This window comes from Rhamphochromis longiceps, linkage group LG23 (genome assembly GCF_057381845.1).
Source record: "Rhamphochromis longiceps isolate RC_006_pf linkage group LG23, R_longiceps_female_GT1.1, whole genome shotgun sequence".
In the NCBI taxonomy this organism is placed as follows: Eukaryota; Metazoa; Chordata; class Actinopteri; order Cichliformes; family Cichlidae; genus Rhamphochromis; species Rhamphochromis longiceps.
Window position 1 is genome coordinate 45,474,344 of NC_140578.1, and position 17,799 is coordinate 45,492,142.

The window sequence follows — 17,799 nt, forward strand, 5'->3', positions numbered from 1 at the left end:
ATGCGGTAGTGTGCCGCTCAAAATATGCATGTTGCTATGGCATGATTATCTGTTTCCACGGCAACCTCTCCGCCTCTCACATATGTCCTTCTATGGGTTTCTGCAGCCCGCCTCTGTGCATGCGCTCACCAAGGGTCAGTGTTTTACTCTGCTGCGGAGGTGGGCTTTTTTGTTTTGAGTCCAGGGAGATGGAGATGCTCAAAAAAAGCATTAAGCAGTACTCCAGATGTTGGCACAGGGTCAGCTGGAAGCTCTGTGTACTGTGATGTGTTACAAAAGGTGGAAAGACATGCTAGAAAAAAGTCACTGAGGAAAACTGGCTTGTACAGTAATGTTGCTCTGGAACATTTTCATTGTTCTCAGGTTGGTTTCTATTAATATATTTGGATGTTTTCTACATTTAGACATCGCTAAACTTCAGTGGGCACAAATCAGTAGTGTGGGATGAGACACTTGGGGATTTGGCACACAGATGTAAAACAGGGTGTAACAGGACATACCAAAAACATGCACGCAGAGGTTTTTGAGCACATTTTGAATGCATGTAATAATAGAAGTAGTAGTAGTAGTATGGAGTTAGTTCCTGTGCTTGAACATGAAGAAAAAATCTTGTATCTCTTCAGATCCACTACCTGATGATTTTGGGGGCCAACTGGGCCTATCTGAAGAGCGCCGCCTCCACGCACGATTACCAGGACATCAAGACCAAGGATGACCAGGATCTGGAGGCTGAGGCACGCTCCAAGGAGGGCCAGAACTCGTCCTCCTACTCATAAGGACAAGAGAGCCCAACACCACCATCCGTCTTCTCTCCACACCACAACCCCCCATCCCCTTGCAACAACTAACACCCACCCTTTCCCTCCGTTAAAACAAACCACCTCGGTCATGTTTGATAGTCCCAAAACCTCCTGATTCTCCATCCTCTTCCCTTCCGCAGTGTTCATTAAGGGTTGTGGGCACGTCCTCACACCTGAGGGGAAGAGAATAGAAAGTCAGGAGAAGTGGCAGGCCCAGACGGAGGCGGATGCTTTCAGAATGGGAGAGCTCGCCCGCGGGGTCGAGCTCAGGTACAGTACATCAGTTCAGAAGCGTCTCTTCCCTCGTGCTTTTGGGCGGCGACTCGTGAACGTGGCCCGGCTGTGATGGCCTCGCGCCCTGAGCCAACACAGCCTCTCGACACACAGCTCCTAACAGCCTAAAAAAGATAAACATTGTTCACTGCCTGCATCGACCATAAAAAGCCAGGCAGTGATCAACTTCCTCTGTTTTTTTGGTGTTTTATATGCATATATATATGAATATGAATATATTGTGCGAATGTGTACGAATGTTGTTGTTTTTTTTAATACTCTCTGAAAAGTATGCCAGATACTATTATGATCTTTTTTCTTCTTTATGTTTTTGCGCTCATAGGTTTTTCTCCTTTACTTTTCTTTCCATCTTTAACTTCTTTTGCTAATGCTCGTTGTTGCACTATTAAATAAAGAAAAAAAAGGGACAATGAAAATCCCTTAAAAAACATGTACCACTCCAATCCCTTCTCTCATAGAAATACCTAAAATTATGTCAAATCATGTGGTATCTCAAGGATTATTATGCATTTACATGATAAGAGTTTATTTACTCATTAAGGCACTCACAGTTTATTTAAGACCGGAGAGGTAGCAACCTTTGAAACAAGGAAAAGCTTCGAGGAATACGCTCATTTGCTTTCAGGTCAAGGATTAGAGGAAATGATTAAAAGCTGTCTGTATGATTTGTAAAAAGCTTCATCATAGCGCTACGGTTAGCATAAAGACTGGAAACACAAAGACTGGTATTGTGTCTGATTTAAGATGTTTCACTTCAGTGTAGTACACAGTGTACATAATCATGTAGTGTATGAATTTTGATTTGTTTCAGCAAGTCATGCACCTACAGAAACAACAGTTGTAGCGTTGGATCAATTGTTGCGCTAGCTAATGTATTTTGTGAACATTCCTTTTTGTTGAGACGCCGACCAAATATTAACCTAATTCACTCTACAATGAAGATGATTAAGTAATACAAAATGCAAAAATCAATCCAAAAACAAACACAAAAAACACTAATGCAAGCAGCTGAAGAAAGATATCTGCTGCTGTTAGCTAGCTAGCTACCTAGCATTGGTAGGGCCTGCTGGCTGAAACATTGTTTGTAAAGCCCTCCTTTTCCAGTTCATAGCTAAAAATTGTTTGATGGGTCCTCCGTTACCACTTTTGGGCTAATAATTAATTGAAGGGCCTTGTTTTTCCAGTTCTTGGCTAATGTTTGCTGGTTCCTCTTTTTCTGTTATTTTTCCGCTACAAGATGGTGGTCATTATTAAAAGTGAGAAGTTCAGCCTTACACACTTCCTGTAGCCATACTTTTTAGTATTAATGCATTTATGCATTCAAAACAGCAAGTGCAAGTAAAGAAGTACATCATTTTAGTACTTTCTTACGCATTTTAGTGCTTGATGTTTATTTACTGACAAAGGTGGTATGGATCTACTCATCTAGCTCTTGGCAAGAAAACATATTAGCATACTTCTGAATATGAAACTGATCTTTTGAAGACCAAAATGGGGTTTTGCTACACTCACCACCAGCCGCAGCAGAAATCAAAGATAAATCTGTCCGGGTCTTAAACAACAGACACACACCTCAGGTATTAAACCAAGTCTGATTTTCCACCAGTTGTGTACTTTTCCTAAAACATCACCATTTAAACTCTTCTCCAGACTGCAGTCCTGTGTGAATTATACAGTAAAAACTTCTTCTTTCACTTCCTTCTTTTGAGAAAGTTCACCTGTAAATAGCCGAATGACCCTAAAAACATGAAATAGCTCCGTTCCCAAACCAATGAGAACACAATCAGTCATTTGCCATGCAATTTTTTTCCCACAAATATATGTAAATGTACCCTTTGAGATATGTGTTTAGCACTCAGATACTAGTTCTGCATTTGATATAATAATTGTAATGTAACATCTTAAATGATATGTCGTGAGAGGGATAAAGTGCAGTCACATGATATGATGGATTGAGGTGCTTGTGACGTATACATTTTAAAATGTGACAAAAAAAATATAGTGGAAATTGATTTTTATTAATGTTTTACCAGTTTTAGGCAGCTGAGTTCTTCTTGTAAATTAGTACTAATTATTTTATGGAACATGTCTGTGCTTATTTTTTCGACGGCCGACCAAGTGAGTGACTCGAGACATGAGGGGGAGTCACTCTTTTCTTCATTTCTCCTATTTTATTTCCTTTTTTTTATACGTCATGCCTCTCAAATGAGCCACAGAGACTGTTTTTGGATGTTTACACTGAATAAAACAAGTCAGGAATTTTCAGACATTAATTTTATAACCAGATATTGTTTAATAATCATGAACTATATTCTATATCAGTCATTACTGGTTAGTTCACCCTTAAAAAACACTGAAGAAAACAATTTTTTGAACTTTGATGAGATGAAGCATGTCAGTATTGTCCATGTGTGCAGCTGTCTATTCTGTAAAAAAAAGGACTATATTGCCATGTGTGTTATGTTTGATAAATATACGTGCTTTGCCGCCAGGTCGATGTAAAGGCAAACTTCAATTTCCTATAAGACGATGCGTGTCAGGGTGTTGTTGTTTCCTTGTTATTTGCATGAAGGAGACATGACTGTGTCTTTGCAGTTTTTCAGGTGATGTGTAGTCAATTGTAATGACAACTATGGTAGGCGGTGTTTGCCCCCTTCCTTCCTCCCCTTCCACCCACTCTTTTCTAAAGAAAACTCCATTGTACTTTGATGGCATTGTAGTCCCTGTAGGTGTTTCATTATGGTTTTATTTTTTAAGTTGGAAATAGTTCTATGACTCCTATATAGTGATGATTTTTGTAACCTTCTCTAGTAAAACCGATATTTTTTATTATCGTGACACCGTTGCCTCCCGCCTCTTCCTTGTGATTTTTATGGACACTTATTTAAAAAATTAAAGTGAAAGTATAGATAAGAGACTTCTCTTAAGGCTCCAACTGGTGATTTGAATCAAAAATGTATAAAAAAAAAAAAAGAAAAACACAGCAGAATAGCGCTTGGAGTGCATTTTTGTACAGTAATGGGAACAAAATGCAAAGCTTCAGCTTAAATATCAAACATTTCTCTAAATAAAAAGCAATGTTGAAGGGAAAAGGGCACACATGAGCATATTCTCTTAATGTCGTTATGCTGTTTTGTTATTTTTAAAGAGTGATCTGGATTGATTTGGGATTTAATCATTTTTACTGATCATTTAAACTTTCCAAGTTCATCTTGGTATTTTTTGTGTTATCGTGATGGCAAACAAATGGCATTGAACACTTAATACTTCCTCTTTGGATCGTGCCTTGGCATAGAAATTAATCTTCTGTTCACTGACTGTTCCAATGGATAAATAATCAGATCATCTCAAAATTTTAAGTCAGTAACCTGAAATTTTGACTTGGCTGCCTGTTAAATAAATACATTTTATCTATTTATTTATTTTTCAAGTGGCATGAAGAAGCTTCAATAGTGATCTAACTAAACATTTTAGCGCTAATTAAAACAATCATTTGCATTGTAGCCTTTTTGATCTAAAATAGTAGATAAACACAAGCGTTAATAATTACATTAATTAAGACTCTGTGCCAAATAGCATTAGTAACACCTGTTTGTCTATTATTCTAGCAATGCATACATCAAATTAAAACGTTAGATTAGTTGAATCTTTGAAGTCGTTTCCAGAGTATAAAAATCCTACATGACTCATGAGCTTGGCAGCTTTGCCAGCAGGACAAAAAGAACAAGTCATTTCTGAAATCACAGGTAATTCCAGCTGAGATAATTGTATGCTGCTGCCACCGTCTGTGTCACGGGGAGAGAAAAGTAGATGTTTCTTTCTCAGAATGCCAAAGGAAATTAGCAGATATGATCTTTTTTTTTTCAGGCAAGCATGTGGTTCTAAATATTTGAGCTGTGAAACTACTGAACACCTACAGTTCCAGACTATAAAGAAACTGAAAGACGCCACACAAACTCAGTCTGCCCACACGGGTGTTTTCACTCATGTTCTAACAAAATTGCTGCAAAACATTTTTTATTATTTAATGGATATTATTTAGAGTCCAAGGAGAGCTCTCCTAACATTCAGCCTAATTTCTAACACATCTGAGGTCTAATGCTAACATACAGGAAGAATAGTGTGACGCTGGAACGATCTCACCATTTTCTGACACAGGAGCACCACCTCGTGGATTAAAATGGTACTGCAACACAAGTGAACCGTACAGATACCAGGTGTTTCTCCAGTTTTGGGTTCTGTTTTATTATCAGTTTAAAAAACACAAACTCCTTTAACCATAATTACAGTAATTTAAGCATTACAATAGCTGATGAATAAATACTAATAAACACAAAACATTAACTCCAGCTAGCAACATTTTGAAAATATCTGGTTTGGCATTATGACGCTGCCAAAATAGAAAATAATATCATTTAGTTTACATCCATTTATGTGTTTATATAGATGGAAAAGAAGGTGTGTCGTGTGTTTCTAAGACAAAAACATTACTAGCTTTAAATTTAGGTTGTTTTCTGAGAGGTATGCATCTAACTCGCAGGTCTGTTTAAGGATAATTAGTATTAAACTGCTGTAAAAGCCATTTTGTAGCTTAAGTTTTACTCCTTCATATTGAGCACAGCGTCTGCTTCGGTGTGCAAAAACAATCGTAAAGGACTTTCTGTGGCTTCCAGACGCAGCTCCATCAGTGACATAAAAACCATCAGCGAGTCTGAAACACCAACTGGTGGAAATCCTGTGTTTAGTGGTTTAGAGGTGACACAATTTAGCTTGTTTTCTTTGTTTTTTTTAATAAATTGAAAACCCCATTTGAGTTATTCACAATTTATAAATCGAAACATCCAAATGAGAAATGTTAATGATTCAATTTGTTTCTGTGAGAGACTGAATGTAACCGACATCATAACGTGTAGAAATCATGAATAACTGCACAAAACTGCTGATTTGCATCAAGACTCCAGCCGAGGACGTCACAGGCTGCGTTGTGGAGGAGCTGCTGAGCCACCGCCAGTTCCCATTTTCTGCAGAAAACACACTCCCTGTGTGCCCTCTGCAGGAGTATCACATGATCTCCTGCTCGCTCACTTCCTGTCACACACTGAAGGCTGAGCTCAGCAGCAGCTGTTCTGAGCCTGACTCTTCCTCTGCAAGTCCACCGTGTTGGTGTCAGTGCTGATGAGGTGACCATCTCTGTCATCTGTCATCTGAATGCGACGCACTGCCTCCTCAAAGGCCGACGCTACATTCGTAGCGTCCCTGGCGCTCGTCTCAAAGTACGGGTGTCCGCCGTTTTCGCGACACCACTTTCGAGCGTCCTCCCCAGACACCTGACGCTCAGGGATATCCAGTTTGTTTCCCAGCACCACAAAGGGGAAGCTGTCGGGGTCCTTTATGTCAGCATAGTAAGTAAACTCCTTCTTCCAGTTCGCCAGGTTTTGGAAACTCTGTCCGTCGTCCAGGCTGAAGGTGAGCAGGCAGCAGTCGGAGCCGCGGTAGAACGGCGTGCGGAGGCTGCGGAAACGCTCCTGACCCGCCGTGTCCCAGATCTGCAGGGTGACGCGGCGCCCGTCCACCTCCAGCTCTTTGTTCAGGAACTCCACGCCTATGGTGTGGAAGAGGTGCGAGTCGAACTTGTTGGTGACGTATCGGTTCATGAGTGACGATTTGCCCACGCCACCGTCCCCCAGAAGGATCACCTTTAAGAGAGCGGATTTGGACATCATGAAGCCTGGTGCTTTGGACTGACTACTCTGAGCAAGGAGACCGCACGGGACGGCCGAACGATGAAGGAAGCAGTTTGACCTGCAGAGGAAAAAAGTCACGATCAACTCAAAGAATCGTTTTAAATATGGAAATGTTCAAACAAAAGAAAATAAAAACAGATCTATTTATTTTACTTAAGTTCCAAATGTTCATGGTAATATGATGAATGAAGGTGGTCATACCAAATATTCACCCTCAAGCTGGTTGGAATTGCACATGCTCTGTTTGTGCCTCATCTACTGTAATCGCATGTATGTTTGCATCAATTCAGTAAAACGCCCCATTTTCCTAGAGAAACTTTCACAGCACTGCACAATGATATAAAAACGAGACAAACAGACGAATTCGTTCGGCTCTGCACTGCAGTATTAGTACTCTACCAGTATATATGTGCAAAAGTGGGGTACACAATGTAGCTCCAACAGCAGGCGGAGGCAAAATACCTTCATTTAAGGTCATAAGTACAAAAGTATGTTATTGAATGCGCTTCAGAAACATTGTGTTCAAGAAGCCATTCAGCTAAACAGTAAATAAAGGTAAGAATTATGAGGAAGCATGAGAATGAGGAAGGATGAGGCTACCTGCAGGGTGTGGTTGTTTGCTCCACAACACGCTGCAAGGTTCAAAACACTTCCAGTTAGTGACCTTGTGCTAAACAATACTCCCAGTGACATTAATTCCCATTTTTAGCTGCACAATTTATGTTTAAACAGGAACTATTGAAATGATTTCATATTGTTATTCTTGGATTCTACTAAAGTAGCTTTGCATGATTTCAGCGTTCAGAATAATCCTCATTTATCTGATATAGGGGCTTGGAGCAGCCTCTCAGTTCATCTTCTGTGTCCTCTTGTTCTGATTGGCTGCCCATCATAGATTCGAGTTTTGTGAAATTTAGATGTAAAAGAAGTCATATGTGAAAAATGCTAACAGGCACTGCACGTTTACAGTTTTCTAATCAAGAGTTCTTTAAATAATCGAGGAAATAAACTTGCAGTTCAATTATTAAAGAACAAAAGGTGAATCTCACACAAAAAAACTTGGGTTACTCATAAATTACTAAAGAGAAAGCCGAACCCTGGGGTGTGCATTGCTGTTGGATTCAACACTATCAATCCTGCAAATAAGAGAATATCGTCGATAAATCGATGCACATATGAGCTGGAAACAGCAGCTGAACCAAAGGAGAAGGAAAATTTGTCACATTTGCTTTCTTTCTTTTTCTGTATGAGCATCTTCCACACATTGACACGTTGCTTTACAAATACTTTGAGATCAGATGAACTGTGGGTTGCACGGTCACAACAAAGGAAGGTCCAAATCCATCCTCTGTGGCCTTTCTGTGTGGGTTCTCTCTCAGCACTGTGGCTTCCTCCCACAGTCCCAAAACAATCACGTTAGACTAACTGGTGACTCTAAATTGGCTGTAGCTGTGGATATGATCATGACAGTGGTTTGATCTGTGACAGACTGACAACCTGCCTGCGTATCACAGCTGGAGCAGACTCCTACCACAACCCTGAATTGGAGAAGTGGAAGAAAATGGATCATTAAAACTTCTCCAAGTTCTTTTGTGGCCTTCAAGTATTATTTGCATGATTTCCAACTTGGACCACGTGAACATCTGATTCAAGTCAGTAGACTAGCTAATCCTATTAAACCGCCACAGCCCCCTCATTACTCTATGCAACAAATACACTTGCTACTATACCATGTGCACAATGTTGTGCATGAAATGACCCCTGCTAAACATCACATGGACACCGATCACAGGACTGCTGAGTCATTCACAAGAGAGTTTTCCTCACCGTTACTTCTGCACATCGATCACTTCAGCATCAGCTGCCTGTAAGACAGACAGAGAGTCGCAGATCGTGAAGTGGCCAAGGGTTTAACCCACGAAGGCTCAGCGGCAAAGACAAAAAACAGCCTAATGAGGATTTAAGTGCAAATGTAATCCTGTCCCACACACTGGCATACTTTTCATGCACCTTCAGGATAACAGTCTTCAGGATCATCTCTGAGGCAAACGTGGGCACTCTAACGGCTTTGTCACACGAACACCATCACCTCATCTATCACAGCCACGGTGAGACTGCACCGCCGCATTACTCACACAGGTACCAATCCTTATGTTCTACGTTTGATGTCATGCATGCAGTGGGTTTCAGTGGCTGAAACACTCCTTCAGCGTAATACAGTCTGTCCTCAAATCCTTTTTACAATGCTACCATTTTGTTTGATTATTCTAAAAGTACACTAATTATCATTTGTAGTTTTCTGCAGGATTTTGATCCTTTGACTGTCAAGAGAACAAATATGGTAGTTCAACCACTGCAGAGACGACAGAGACACAGAAAAGGCGGCATGAACACAACAGGGGACACAGCAGAGGAGGAAGGAGCAAAGAGAAACATTTAAGATTTCATAAAGCACACGTGAGACACATAAAGTGGAAAAAGTGGGTGGTTTTGACTGGTTTAACGCTCAGTTTCACTTCACTACAAAGTCTATTATGACTTCTGCCTTCTCCACACACAGGGGTGAAGTAAAGGAACCAAAACAGCCCATGCTGCTGTTCCACATGTCCATGATGCTGCTTCCAGGTGACGGTGCTTGCTAACAGCTCTAAATAACCATGACTGTGACTTTAAGTTATTGCTCAGACACGTTTCTGAGCATTGTTATATAATATGTCCTACATGTAAAAATCACGTGCTGTCTGCAACAGTTTAGGGGAAGAACGGACTAAACCCACCGCTCCATAGGAAAGTTTGAGTTGCAGAGTCACCTCTGACTGAAAAATAGGCTGAAGGACCAAAGTGGGGCAAATAATGTCTTTGCAATTAAAACTTTAAGCACAGAGCTGCTCAAAGAACCTGTGACAGTTCTAAAAGCAGCAATGCAGCAGAAAAAAGAAACGGGAAAGAACCCACACACACACACACAGTCACTCACTCAAGAGTCATGTGCTTCATTCAGCAGGATACAATTTGAAGAGAGGGCTGCTATGCGTCTGTGTGTGTCTCTGTGTGTGCGCGTCTTTATTTTTCCTCCATGAAAATGTGCGTTTCCTCCCAATGTTGCACTTCTGAGCCTTCAAAATAAAACAACCTTGTATCCTGCATCTTCAAATCAAAGCAGCATCCATTATGCTCAGTCAGCAGGGTAATCATCAGCCGTGAGTCACGGCAGCACAGGCCGTTCAGGTGACACACCTCAGCTGAGGGAGAGCTAATAATTGACAGTATTATATCCGTAAACAACACGAAGAGCTGAAACAGCTGCAGCCACATGTGATACCAGTTAAGCCCTCTCAGACAGTTGGCTGTGTGTAGGCTGTAAACGTCGCCGTGAGAGGCACAGGAAGCGTTTGCACTATAAGTTACTACATTATAATGACAGCACAGAGTCAGCATTCTGGGGCTTTCCAGCTGGCAAACACGCACTAGATCCATTTTCGGACACGCAGGAAACCTCGAGTAACGCTTATGTTTTTCATAGTTTCTTTATTATTATTATTATTATTATTATTATTATGATGATGATGATGATGATGATGATGATGATGATGATGATGATGAATAATGTTGTCATTTGTACCACTTGCTGACAAAACAGCATTAAACAGTTAAAGGAAACACCTCGATGAAACAGCCATACACTCTAAGTTTGCTTTCAAATTAGGTGTTCATCACTGCAGAATCGGCGCACATGACGTATGAAAATGTTATTATTGTTACGCGTATTTAGTCGACGTCAAAATCTGGAGACAAATCCTTTTAAAGAGAAGTCTGAGCTTGTCCGATAATGGAAGCCTCTCGTAAAACTGTTGCTGTCCGATAATGGGCGCGCTGGTAGTTGCACATTCCCGACTTTCCTAATCCAATTAAACCCACAGAAAGTTGGTATTTTCGCGGTTGAAATTGAACTTTTCGCCTTTCGGTAACCGTACCTGTCGATGTGCCAATCGGTGCTGGATTCTAGCGGTTAAATTCCTCCCGTTTTCCCCGATGGGCCGCTGCTGATAGCCGGTGACATGGCGCTGCGGTGTCCCTGCCGCTGCTCTCTGGCCCCGCAGCTGCGGATGACGCTCATATGACCCGGCAGGGGCTGTCACGCCTCCCGTCACCAGGCGCGTTCCTGGATCAAACCGACGCATCCACAGTCTAGTGTGAGTTTCTCACTGTGAAGAAATGAAAGTGAAATATACAGTTGGCTGTGTGTGTGTGTGTGTGTGTGTGTGTGTGTGTGTGTGTGTGTGTGTGTAGGTTTGAAATAGACACTGCGATCCTCCAAAGTGTTCCAGAATAAGCCAGAAAATGACAGAAAGTATAACAAAATCAAAGATTTCACAGTTTTATTGAATTATATTAAGATTTTTGTCTTGTTTTTGTTTCGTTAAATACACGTTTACTACTTCAGGCCTCTACAAACCACCACTATGACATGTTTGTATTAAGAGGTTTTAAGCAGATATGAATCGTTTGAAGGGATCATAATCCACAAACTGCAACACCGTCCCTCCTGCACTACAACAAGAAGTGCAAATATTAAACATTTATGCACCTCTGTAGGTTTATTCGTCTGCAGAAGTAAAGAGCTCAGACTAATGTTTTGCAAATATGTACGAGAAGGAAAGGAGGTACAGCTGTGGTAAGAAGTTTACATACACTCTTCATGAGTCACATGGCCATTCTGGGCTTTTAATTATTCGTGGGGCTGTTGAATGATTGTACTACACACATGTTTGATGAGTTTAGAAAACTAAAACTGGGTGCAAAAGTTCAAATTTATTTTGGATTTTCTCTAAGCCACACAGGGTCAAAAGTATAAACACACACACTCATATTTGGTTGTTGCTTTGCCAGTTGTACTTCAACCAGATGCTTTTCATAGCCATTAACAATCTTTGGGTATAATTCTGTATATTTTATTAATGATTCTTCCCAGAGGAGTGGAGTTCATTTAAATTGGTTGGTTTCTTTGCACAGCACTGGCTTTTAGTCATAGTCCACACATTTTTAGGACTGAGGTCAGGACTTTGAGAATACCTAAGATTAATGTTAGCCTGCTCTATCAATTTCAAAGCGAAATTTGATAAACTTGATGTGTGTTTGGGATTATTGTCCTGCTGAAACACCCGACTGTGTCCAAGTTCCAATTTGAGGTTTACTTGAAGAATTTGGAGGTAATAATCCTCCTTCTTCATTATTGCATCCACCTTGTGCTGTATACAGAACCACTGGCAGCAAATCAGCCCAAGAACATGATGCTACCACCACCAAAACATACATCATCGGCTTGTCCATGTGAGCAACTGTTAAATTTCATTTGACCTTAACAGTGTCAACTTTGGACCAGGGGATAGAACTCACTTTACCTTGGACAGTGACACTGGTGTTCCAGGATTTTCCAGTCCATTTCAGGCTTGAGCCTTGGTGGTTCCTGGGCTGTTCTGGAATATCCTAACCAATTTCATCCTAACAAATCTGACATTCTGGTTCTTTTTCCAATGGTGACACATCTGTACAATTGTTTGAACTGACAATTATGGAATCTGCAGTTGCTTAGAAATGGCTCCAAGAGACCTTCCCAACTTGCGTATCCATCCATTCTCTTCCTTCCTTCCTTTTAACCAATTCAGGGAACCAGGAGGGCTGAAACCTATCCCAATTACCATAGGATAGAGGCGGGGTACACCCTGGACAGGTTGCCAGTCTGTCGCAGGGCTAACACAGAGAGACAGACAACCATTCACACTCACATTCACACTTACGTGCAATTTAGACTCATCAGCTAACCTAACCCCACTAACTGGACTGTGGGAGGAAGCCGGAGTAACCAGAGAGAATCCAAGCAGACTTGGGGAGAACATGCAAACTCTACACAGAAAAATGGTTGATTCAAACCCAAGACCTTCTTGCTACAAGACAGCAGTCCTAACTATCTCGCCAACAGCTGCCACTCCAACTTATGTAAATCTACAAGTCTCTTCAGTGAGTTCCTTGAATTTTCCAGTTGTTCTGAGTATTCTGAGTCAGTCCAATGAGTGCTGTCAAACAAATCCTTTTTATGCTGCAAAGATAAACTCCCTGCTGCACCCAATCATAATCCCTAATGAGGAGCTAATAGGCCTTAGCTTTGTTAAGACGTTGTAGAACCTGCAGCACATGACTGTTCTTTAGAGTAATTAAAAATGGATTCCATACAATCGTTCCACCCTTAAAACAAAACAGCTCAAAGAAACCATTAAAAGCCCAAAACTAGCATCACAGCCATGCCCTTGATGAGCAGATGTAAACTCCTCACCACAGCTGTATGTGGCTGCAGAGCATCAATCTGACAGGCCACGCCACTAAAATGCTCCTTATCTACTAAAAAGATAAGGAGCACGTGAGAGGAGATGGATTACAGACAAATGCACCAGTGTTGAGACACCAAACACTTACTGGAAAGATATGGTTTGTTTGTTTTTTCATATTTGGCCATTTTACCTTCGGCCATCCTGGAATGAGTCTGCTGCAAAGATCAGAAAAGCTGCAGTGGGCCAGGACGTGACATAAATAATGACGCAGGAAGAAGAGCTGAGGATAAAAATAAGTGATTTTCTCTGTAATATCTTCACACACACATAAAGACTGCTTCATGTGACATCACAGTGACGTGTATGTGAGTCATTGTGCCACGCTGGCTGGAGCACCACGGGATATCCGCCCCTCCGGCTGCTGGGGAGGGCAGATTACTGGCTCACATGCTCAGAGTACTTCGGGGGTCACATGTCTCATCTGCTGGATTCAGTTTGCCACAAATGAATGGGATACTGTAGAGCAGAGGCATGTTTTAAAGAATTCCCCGCCAGTGGTCAAGGCATTAATGGATCTTTAGATCAGTAATGTAAGAGAGAGCGGCCAGTAAAAGCAGTTAAATGAGCTACTGTAAGTAGAAATAAAACGAAGGGCTATTACAGAGAGTAGAGACACAGGAAATGATTTAGCGGGAAGAAGATGACGACAGCTGCTTCTTGAAAACCCATGGTTTCAGTCGGAGACTGCAATGACTTGGCATTTCAGCCAGTAAAGATACAGTTTATGCTTTCAGCTGTGGGTTTGAGTGGTCACTTCATGAAAGACAAAGCACAAATCCTGTGGGAAAAATCTGATTTAAACCACAAGTTTCCACTCTGCATCCCATGTGACCAATCCTCCTGTTTCAGAGCTGAGTTTATGACACTCAAATCATGTAACTGGTCACAGGAAAGCCTTTATAATACCAAATGATGTACTAGGGGTGCAATTTTACAGCGGGCAGAACAGCTGAAACAACCAATCAACTAAATGGCTGGTGATTCATCTGCAACAATGGCAGTTTAAGTCAATGTATTATGTAAATGTGTAAAGAAAAGCCTTCAAAATGTATTATTTCAAAACTAGCAACACTGAGTATCTGAGCTAGGAATCTAAGAAGGTCATGTTCCAGATTTCTGAACATTTTTAACTCCATAGACGTCAAAAATAAGAAAGTAAATCATTAATGAAAGTTCTACACAGCATGACTGTTAAAAATCTGTTATTTTCATTATCAGTTAGCCTGCTCTTAGCTGCTGAGTCATGTATGTTATCCATGTGGATTCAGAGGCAGACCCAGCTGCTGTGGTACCACTGCTGGCCACACCGGCTGCAGGTCACAAAGGTCATTGCATCCTCGTCTGGGCCGCCCTGCCTCACCCACGCAGGCAAGAACAGAACCCCTCTGGACACCTGCGTCACCCTACAGTCGGACCCCCCGCATCTTTTGCAGCGAATCTTCTCCGTCCGCGTCCCCTCTATCCCTTGAGGAAGCTGCCTCTCACTCACGCCCTGGGAGGAGTACTCCTCCCTCAGCTGCCGCAGCTCTGCGCTGGCCATATCCTCCGCAGACATGCGGGCGAAGGCCTCGGGGGACAGGGAGCCGCTCAGGAGGCCCTGATGCAGGTGGCCGCTTTTGGGATTCCTCAAGTTGGCCACCTTGCTCCTCACACAGGCTTTATATTTGACCTGGTTGTGTTTATGAAGTTCGTGGACGTGCCGCTCGATGTCTCGCGCCAACTCAGCAGCCTTGTGCTGATCGGGGGCAGAGGGGCAGAGGGCAGCAAGGAGGAGCTGCACGCATTTGGTCCTCACGTTATCTGGAGATGAAGCAGAAGTATGAGCTTTGGGTCCAGGTTTAGCCTGCATAGATGACTGTTCTCCTGCAGCATTCCCCTCTCCACCATCACATGTTTGGGCAACAACCGCACCACCCACGGCCTCTTTTGGTAAAGAAACACCGGCAGGGAGCTCAGGATCCTCACTCTCCTCTGTGCACTTCACCCCTTGCCTGTCCTTCGTGTACTGTCTCTTCCACTTGGACAGCAAGCTCTTGACTGTCTTCTTCACGCTGTCATCATTGCAGGTTCTCAGGAGCCTGTAGAGCACTTTGACGATGTCCGTTGTTTCCAGCTGTTCCGCTGTGACGTGAGACTTCTGGAGGTCACCAAGGAGGGTCATGATGTTCCCATAGCTTCTGTCTGCACTGAATTTCTCTATCTGAAGAGCACAGCGGAGCATCTCCTTTGGATCCATCGTGGCTGCAAAGACACAAAAGCAAAGATGAAACAATGAATGTTTTTTTCTTAATGTGGTGATGTTTGCCCCTCACTGCAAAATGAAGCAGTGCTCTCCTGAAAGCACAGCAGTATGTACCACTTAGAAACACATTAAAATAGACTTTTGCACGTGTTTACCTGAGTTCCTTCATGGTTTGCAGTTTCTTCCTGCTAACAGTGAACCTAGCAAACGTCTACACGGGAGCAGCCATGTTGAATGTGTCTTCACGGGAGAAAAATGCCAGCATTCACCTCTAGATGGAGCTGTAGCCTCACAAAGAGAGGGTAGTGCAGGTAGTTTCCCATCAGTTTCTTAAAATGGAACTATATGTATATGTATGTATGCAATCTTTTTTCCCTAAAAACAGGGATTGATGCAATATTATAAATGAAACCTCTTTGCAATGAAAGTGACCCTGAATCCCCGAATCATCCTTTGAGTACACTGTGGCCTGTTTAATCTGAAAGTATCCCAGCAGAGCCTTCCAGCTGTGCTGTCAGTCTGTGATTTATCTAAAATGTACTGTGGGATTAGTGCTTTATGTGAGGATTTAGGTGTGTGCTTTTGGATTTTGCAGGTTACTCCCATGGCCAAACTTCTGTCTATTTTAACGCCTCTTTCCTGTTTTTCCCACAATAACAAATGTGGATGAACCTGCGCTAAACCACACGAGGAGCTGAGGGTGTTGTCCAGACAAAGTGTTCGATTTCAAATGTGTGTTGCATTAATGGCTATTATTATAGCCTTGTGTTCCTTCTTTTCAGCCCCTGAGATCGAGATGAAAGATATTTGGTTCGGCGTGCAGAAACGTGTAATCCTCGCATCCAAGCAGCCAAATGACCTGCAGACAGGAATTTAGTGGAACACATCTCGTGACAAGATGAGGCAAGTCTTTCAGCTGTGCTGCAATTACATGTTGTGATGGAAGAAGATGATTGAGTGTTTAGGATAATTCATGGTTGTGGAGCTAAGACCAGAAACGTTCCAGCGGACGTATCCGTTCGCACGTAGTTGTTAGTATTTCGTGGAAACCTGGAACAAGGTTTGATGTAATCACACCATCGACGGTGACGTGAATGAGAGAAAAATGGAGGCTTAATTGCATGGCTGAAAGGTTGATTATGTATTAATTGGATGTTGTCTGAATGGGAGCATATCTGAATATTGACAAAACAATTCAATAATACCTTTAGGGATTTATGGAGTGTACGGAAATTGCTGACGTGATGAGGGAGGCTGATTTAGTCTGTGTTTGTTTTTTAGACAGTTTGCCTATTTTGCTGCTTTATTCCCTTTTTCCCAACAGCACGGCATATTCATCATCATTTTTTGTTTCCAAACATGCAGCACTGACTCACTCGAACACACTCATACTAACTACTAAAATAATATAACGAAAAGGAGTTCGTGCTTTTCATGGTGAGCAAAGAAGACCAAATGTAAACTCACCGCTAGGACTGGTTTGGACCCTCTCTTGGCTTCAGAACAGCCTCAGTTCTGTGTTGCACAGATTCAACAAGCTGGTGGAAACATTCCTTAGAGTTTTTGATCCATATCGACATGATAGCATCATCCATTTGTTGGCTGCACATGGCTCCGTGATGTGAATCTTCTGTCTAACCACATCTCGTTGGTGCTGCATTACGCTGGGATCTCATGACTGTGAAGGATATTTGTAACACAGTGTTTAATCCTGGAAGCAGCCAGCAGGAGATGGTACACTGTGGTCATGACAGCATGAACATGGTCAGCAGCAACACTCAAGTAGACTGTGGTGTTTCAATAAGGCTCAGTTGGTACTCAAGGGTCGAAAGGCCTGCCAGGAAAATATCCCCTACACCGTTACACCAACACCAGCAGCCTGAACTGAGGCTGGATGTTGTTTATGCTAAATTCTAAACGCTGGAGCAGAAACGTTTGGTGAACTTGTGAAAATCTTAGACTCAGTTTTCTGTTAGCTGGCAGGAGTGGCGCCGGGTGTGGTCTGCTGCTGCTGTAGCCTTTTTCTTTTACCTTTACATTCAGAGATGCTGAGATGGTTGTAATGAGTGGTTATTTTAGTTACTGTTGCCTTTCGATCAGGTCAAAGCAGTCTGGTCATTCTGACCTCAGCCATCAGCAAGGATCTGAATGCACAACACATCAAACCTTGAAGTAACAGAAGACCACACCCAGGGTCGCCGAGGCTACGATTTACAAACGCTCACCAAAAATTGGACATTAGAAGATTGAAAAAACGTTGACTGATTTGTCTCAATTTCTAACGCAACATTCAGATAGTAGTACACATTTGGAGTAAATAACATGAAAGCATG

General features: G+C 42.1%; 3 protein-coding genes across 6 annotated transcripts in view; 1 reads left to right on the forward strand and 2 right to left on the reverse strand.

Annotated features, from left to right (window-relative positions):
* Window positions 1-3,932, forward strand: part of LOC146642833 (neuronal membrane glycoprotein M6-b-like) — a 49,958-nt gene extending 46,026 nt beyond the window's left edge. For both annotated transcript variants that reach the window (XM_085397451.1, XM_085397450.1), the window contains exon 7: window positions 624-3,932. In XM_085397451.1, the coding sequence (XP_085253577.1) occupies window positions 624-776 (153 nt within the window). In that variant the 3' untranslated portion in view covers window positions 777-3,932. The remainder of the gene's footprint in view (window positions 1-623) is intronic.
* A 671-nt stretch (window positions 3,933-4,603) lies between these two features.
* LOC146642834 (ras-related protein Rab-9A-like) lies at window positions 4,604-11,127 on the reverse strand. 3 transcript variants are annotated; one of them, XM_085397454.1, is made up of 3 exons: window positions 10,813-10,927; window positions 8,666-8,703; window positions 5,022-6,896 (listed from the first exon to the last, which is right to left on the reverse strand). In XM_085397454.1, the coding sequence occupies exon 3, from the start codon at window positions 6,815-6,817 to the stop codon at window positions 6,206-6,208; it is 612 nt and encodes a 203-aa protein (XP_085253580.1). In that variant the 5' UTR covers window positions 6,818-6,896; window positions 8,666-8,703; window positions 10,813-10,927; the 3' UTR covers window positions 5,022-6,205. The 3 variants fall into 3 exon arrangements, with proteins under 3 accessions (XP_085253578.1, XP_085253580.1, XP_085253579.1); XM_085397452.1 differs by lacking the exon at window positions 8,666-8,703 and having other exon boundaries at window positions 4,604-6,790; window positions 10,813-11,127; XM_085397453.1 differs by lacking the exon at window positions 8,666-8,703 and having other exon boundaries at window positions 5,027-6,896; window positions 10,813-10,946.
* Window positions 11,128-11,229: 102 nt separating this feature from the next.
* Window positions 11,230-15,707, reverse strand: tceanc (transcription elongation factor A N-terminal and central domain containing). Its single transcript, XM_085397449.1, has 2 exons — window positions 15,622-15,707; window positions 11,230-15,465 (listed from the first exon to the last, which is right to left on the reverse strand). Exon 2 carries the CDS (start codon window positions 15,458-15,460, stop codon window positions 14,489-14,491), a length of 972 nt encoding a protein of 323 aa, XP_085253575.1. The 5' UTR covers window positions 15,461-15,465; window positions 15,622-15,707; the 3' UTR covers window positions 11,230-14,488.
* Window positions 15,708-17,799: the final 2,092 nt, after the last annotated feature.

What these genes read in the sequence shown, in the direction of transcription:
- tceanc (XM_085397449.1), bottom strand. Translation starts at nt 15,460, where the DNA reads ATGGATCCAAAGGAGATGCTCCGCTGTGCTCTTCAGATAGAGAAATTC.
- LOC146642834 (XM_085397452.1), bottom strand. Translation starts at nt 11,019, where the DNA reads ATGCGTCGGTTTGATCCAGGAACGCGCCTGGTGACGGGAGGCGTGACA. An exon ending in ACCGATTGGCACATCGACAG is followed by an intron (nt 6,791 to 10,812) that starts GTACGGTTACCG and finishes GCTCTCTTAAAG; the next exon opens with GTGATCCTTCTGGGGGACGG.